This window comes from Nestor notabilis, unplaced genomic scaffold (assembly GCF_000696875.1).
Source record: "Nestor notabilis isolate BGI_N333 unplaced genomic scaffold, ASM69687v1 scaffold383, whole genome shotgun sequence".
NCBI lineage: Eukaryota > Metazoa > Chordata > Aves > Psittaciformes > Psittacidae > Nestor > Nestor notabilis.
Window position 1 is genome coordinate 43,358 of NW_009923079.1, and position 5,976 is coordinate 49,333.

General features: G+C 40.0%; 1 protein-coding gene across 1 annotated transcript in view; it reads left to right on the forward strand.

The window, feature by feature from the left end:
- The window catches only part of ANO1 (anoctamin 1, calcium activated chloride channel), a 47,704-nt gene that overhangs the window by 9,998 nt on the left and 31,730 nt on the right, over nt 1–5,976 (forward strand). The window contains exons 5-6 of the mRNA XM_010011933.1: nt 1,235–1,289; nt 2,977–3,028. Of these exons, the coding sequence (XP_010010235.1) occupies nt 1,235–1,289; nt 2,977–3,028 (107 nt within the window). The remainder of the gene's footprint in view (nt 1–1,234; nt 1,290–2,976; nt 3,029–5,976) is intronic.

Consider the following 5,976-nt stretch of genomic DNA (forward strand, 5'->3'; position numbering starts at 1 on the left):
CTGCCTGTGGCAGGGGGTTGGAACTGTGTGAGCTTTAAGGTCCCTTCCAACCCAAACCATTCTGTGATTCTGTGATTACTATAAAGAATATTTCCATTTTGCAGTAAATATACTTTTTCCTTTTTCTCAGTCTTGAGGAATGAGGCTTGTAGAGCCCCTCTTGTGAAATCTGTGTGATTTAGCTACTGTTGTAGTATATAATACATATCTGTGTAACTCTACACATCAACTGTTAGACTTGCCAAACATGATTTATAATGTGATTTGCGATAGTCTCTTTTCCATGTAAAACAAAATGCTTGGTGAAACTTGCAGCCAGAGATGTGGGTTGATAAAATTCAGAATAATTTCAATCATCTGGTATGGGCAGCTCAGACAGTTTCTGTCAACCAGACCTTGTCTTTGGAAACGTGATGAAGTCAGTGGTAGCTTTGCCTTCGATTTCAGATTAGAAAGATTAAGCTGTGAATGTGGGTGTAGGAAAAAATCAGAAGGTGAGGCCCAGCCAAAGTTTTGACTGCCGTGGATTGCTTTGCTGCTGCTCTTCTCTGGCCGGCATCCCAGAGGAGAAGCTTTGAAGGCTGTGTTTATGTATGTGCCAGCTGGAACAAATAACAGTCCTAGGGCAGGATTTCTTCATGGTACATAAAGGGGTTTTAGTTTTTAATGAAGAGATGCAGAACACTGGTGGAGTTTTGTGTGTTAGGTGGGCCAGGCAAAGTTTGTGACATTTGACATGTTCTTGGACTTGCATGTAGGACTTTCCTACAGCGGAGGAGCCTGATGCCTCAGAGAAAGCCCCAAAGATGTTTCTTAGGATAGGTGCGGATGTACCTTCTGCTGTTTGCAGTGGTGGCTTTTTAAAGTGATCCTGCTTGTGTCTGTGCTGAATAAGGGAGGCAAGAGTGGCCTCACAGGGTTTGAGGTACAGACAAGATGTAAAGATTATTAGGAAAATTGAAGGCTAGCAGTGGTTAGGAATTCAACTTCAATAGCATCAACATTCTCTTTTGTACAGAAAAATCTAGAAATATATAACTGATGAACCTCTTTAAAATATGACAGTTGAGATGGACTTTCTTTTTAACAAGGTTTCTACAAGCTATTCTTTAATGTTAGCTATGTGAGATCTGCAGGAGCAATAGAAATATTGAAGGGAACAACAAAAGCAGGAAATTACTGGCTTTTTTTTTTTTTTTTTTACCTAATGGGCTTCCTTCTAATCTTTTAACAGATTTGATTTGTCTGACAGAGATTCCTTCTTTGACAGCAAAACGAGGAGCACTATAGTAAGTACCATATATAAATAATGTATGGGGCATATTGCCTTAGTTGTGGTATTTATAACCCCTTTGCCAGCTTTAGGGTCTTGCTACTTCTTCAGTGCTAGTTCAGGACTTCTTCTTTCATAATTAAACAAGAAATCAAGCCTAGGACAGGAATACAATATCACAAACTACATTGCAGTGCTTTCTTGTGACTTACAGAACATAAAATGGAGTGGGGAAGAAGGTGTAGCCTCTTTTATAGCCACTGAGGTTATAAAAAAAAAAAACCACCACAGCTTTTGTTTGTAGCTTTCTTTTGTATGTCCAGATATATGTTAAAACCCCTTGTAAGTACAAGAAACAAAAGGGAGCACATGAAGAGTTAAAATTCATGGCAACAGACTGAAAAAGACGGCAAGACAAAAAGGCACCATAGGAGAAGAGGGTGAGCAAGACTAACTGACACAAAAGGAGCTGATAGCAGAGGCTGGGAGGAAAAGGAAAGGTGGGGGTTTTGTAAACCAGTCAAGGAACACTGGGCATATAACAATAATACTGGCAGTATGTTGCTTTGTTTGAAACCCGTGTAAGTCACCCAGTAATAGAAGATATGTTGAATGTTTCCCAAGCATCATTTTATCCTTTGTGTTCTTCATTCTTTAAAGTTCTGTCCTGCCTTTCTCAGGTATTTTTAAACCACAGTGCAAATATTGACCCTTCCACCCACTGCAAAATGAACAGGAATCTAATCACTACCTGTGGGTCTTTGATGAATAGAAACTAAGCCAAAGACTTTTCACTTATTTAAAATAAAAATATACATTACATAACTGGAAATCTCTGTGACAGCCCTTGAACTCACTGGAGCTCCAAGATGATGACAGACAGACGAGCTGGGGCTTGCCCTGCATGCCGTCACTCGTTTCTTTCCTTCTGGGAATTGGGTGGCAGTCGAGTTTGTGCATGGATTAGTGGCCATTCCAAAGGAAACTGGTCCTGATTCCTCAGGCGGGCCATGCAATGGGCAACAGGTACCTTTGAGATTTCCTCCTCGTGCCCTCTCCCGTGCCAGCCTCATGCTGGCACAGTGCTTGCCTAAAAGGATTGCTGCACAGGAGTGGCTGGAAGCTTCAGCGCTCAGGCAGCAAGCTGAGATGTGCAAAGGTTGTTTAACAATAAATGCAATAAATCCTAAAATAAATACATCTGTTTTGCCACTGAGGTTGTGCAAGCATAGAAGTTTTAGAGGTCAGCCTGTGTTAGTCCAGTTTCTGATAAACAGCTGCATGCTGCGGACGTGTTAGAAGCTTGAAGCTCCACTGAGATCCTTGGGTTGAAGCCAGCTTGTGCCATCGGAGATGACGGAAGAGCTGGCTCAGCACACCACCTGGTCCTGATATAAGAGGGCTTTTGATCTGTGATCGATGTCTACCATGAACAAAACCAGCATTTCTGATATGTGACTGGTTAGATGTTTCCCTGTTTCCTCCAATCAATTATGTTGGTAGCTGGTTATTTGGTTAAGCATTTTTCTCTTGCATGAAAATCTTTAAGCCCTGCTCTCCTGAATACCATGACTTTTATTAAAGAATGATGACTTCATCGACATCTTGGTTTTGCCAATATTTGAGCTGTACACAAAAAGATTGTGCTTTTCACTGGCAGTAGCTTAAGTAACCCTTTCCTTTCTTTTATTTTACTTCTATAGGTTTATGAAATATTGAAAAGAACAACATGTACCAAAGCAAAATATAGCATGGGTAAGGAACTTTATTTAGCTCTAAGATCGATATCATTTTCAGGTATTGAAAATAATTGCAAACTGTGGAGTTTAGGTTTTTCCCCTGCTCTCTAATTTGATGTATGTGGATATAATCGTTTTATTTGGAACTTTTATTTAATTAATGTAGCCATTTGGAATTTTTTCAAATGTGAAGTTATAGATTCAACTCTAAATTAAATGGTGAGCATGTAGGCCCTGCAGATGTTAGGTCCTTTGCAGCAGGACTGGATGGTGATATATACCTGCTCTGCATTGGTTCGGTTTTACACTCACTGATGTGGATGAGGATATTACCATGAATTTCAATAACTGTAGTGAAGGTCCATGTCTTGGTCCATTCCCTTTAAGTAGGAAACTCACATTTTTGTCATGGGATGGCTTTTCAATGACTTGAGTGGAATGGCCTTAATTGATGACTGCCTCAAATGCTGTCTTAAATGGAACTGAGATGACCCAGGTTGAACAGCCAAGGACTAAAGCATGGACTGAAAGTTGGCTCATCTCTTAGCCTTTAGAATAGTTATTGCAAGTCAGTGGGTGTGAAGTTTGTACTGCCACGGCCAGTCTTTTTTAGGATTTCAGCCTTAGGGCTTGGCTGTAAAAACTAAATTCATAATGCAGGTAAATATGAATTGCAAATCAAGTCACCTTAAAGATTTGTTGGTACTTAGATACTTGATTTTATGTGTATCACATTATATAGGTATATATTTGACTGTGGGAACAAAGTTAATAAATAGTTAACGGTAAACCAAATCATAGAAGGTAGAGGCTGAATTCCTTCAGATCCAAGCTTCTTACCAATAGAAACAAATTTGTAAGAGGGAAGTGCATGTGAGAAAATGTTTGATAACTGTTGGAATCTATTATGGTACTTATTTGCCTACAAGCAGCTAAATAAAACAATAGGAACTTGAATTACAGGTAGTTCTGTTCAATATTGACCCATGAGCTGCTTAGAAATACATCAAATAATAGAAGAATAATTATGCCAGAAATTATTTCCATGCTTTGACTTTTCTGTTGAAGTAACAACATACAATGTACGATTGTTGAATCCCTATATACACTAAATTTTGGTGTTCAGCCAGTGTTAACAGAAGAACTGTTTCCCTGTACCATGTGAAATCCAAATTAATCTGTGACTTTCAGGACCTTTCTTGAGTCTGGTGCTGGATCATTTTCATTGGAAATTACATATTTGCACTCTTGAAAGGGGAAAGTCTTACAGCTCAGTTTGAATTCTTGCCTTGGAGTTGGTTAACTTGATTTATTTATTTTTATCTTTTTTTTTTTTTTTGCATGTGTCCGGAAATGGGAAACACATTAGAGATTAGTTTAATAGGGTAGAGGCTAAAGGAAGGTAAGGTGTTAGGATTCCTGAATTGTTCTGAGATTAGCAAGGCCACACAGTATACCTAGTAAAAGGTCATTAGGCCAGCCCATCCATGGGTACACTTAGCCTAACTCAATCAGAGCCTTTGTGTTCCAGCGCTGGAATGCTGGGTTACAACCCAGCAAAGGCAGTGAACAGATTTGAGTAAACACAGATAATGCTGCAACATTTCTGCCCAGCAGGAAAAAGGCATCTGCCCAGTGAACACTGTAGTCTTTGTTATTTGGTATGAAAATGTGTGAAAATGTCAATGTGCCTTCATTGTTAAATGCTGAGATGTAGAAGGGTACCACGTAGCTTTTGGTCTCACAGCCCTACTAGTTGTTTCTGCAGATATGTGGAGACATTTACAGACAATTCGTAGTACTGTTATAATCTTAAATACGGCTTTGAAAATTGATGATACTGCAAGATACTGAGCACTCCTGGAGCAGTTCCTCCAGCAGGTGATTAGTATCTCAAAAATGGTCATGAACTTGAAAAATTCTCATTTCAAGAACAATTAAAAAAGTCTCAGTGAATCCACTGTTCAGTGAGCTGTTTCCTGGTTCATAGTCACTGTTCCTCCAAATCCAGTCCTACACTCTTAGCGATGAACTCATGGGCAACATGGAGCACACTGTAGTACATCCTTTTCCTTTCATTTTTCTAAGTCCTTTTGAGTTCTCCAAGATGCCAGATATATACATATATTTCATTTGGCATTAATCTGCTTAGGCTTGCACAAGGACAAGTATAGAATCATAAAATCCCAGACTAGTTTTGGATTGGAAGGGACCTTAAAGCTCATACAGTTCCAATCCCCTGCCATGGGCAGGGACACCTTCCACTAGACCACATTGCTCCAAGCCCCATCCAACCTGGCCTTGAACACTGCCAGGGATGGGGCAGCCACAGCTTCTCTGGGCAACCTGTGCCAGTACCTCACCAGAAGAACAACTTCTGCCTAATGTCTAGATTGAGTATTTGACTTAGCTCTGATTCGGCACCCAAGACTGATTTGTTAAATCCCCAAATATATCTTCACAGATAACATGACAGCTTCAGATGTGGGTAATACACCTTAATTGGAAGTAGCTCTATTAATGCCAGCAGCTGCAGTAAGAACATCGGAGAAGTAATGTGGTATATTACGTTTCATTACTTCTCTGATGTTCTCACTTTGAGAACATCACTTTGAGCCCTCAAAGGTCTAAGTCTAGCTAAGTGACCTCTGAGAGCCGCTCGCTGTTGTGCTCCTCCAAACTTACACTTTAAGACCTCCCAAGCCACACGTACTCTGGCCCCAAGTTAAGAAGTGATACGACAGATGGGAAGGCAGGACTCCTCCAAGTCCCTTCTGCCACATACATTTTATAGATGAAGCATTAATTGCTTTCAGCCTCATGCATGTCACTAATAAACGGATGTGTAAACAGGGAAAGGAGAGGGAAGAAAGAAGGAAACTACCCTTTTAAATAAAAGACGAAAATGTGGTAAATATGGTAAGTATTACGCCAAGGTCTTTGCAAAGGCTTTCACTACACTTT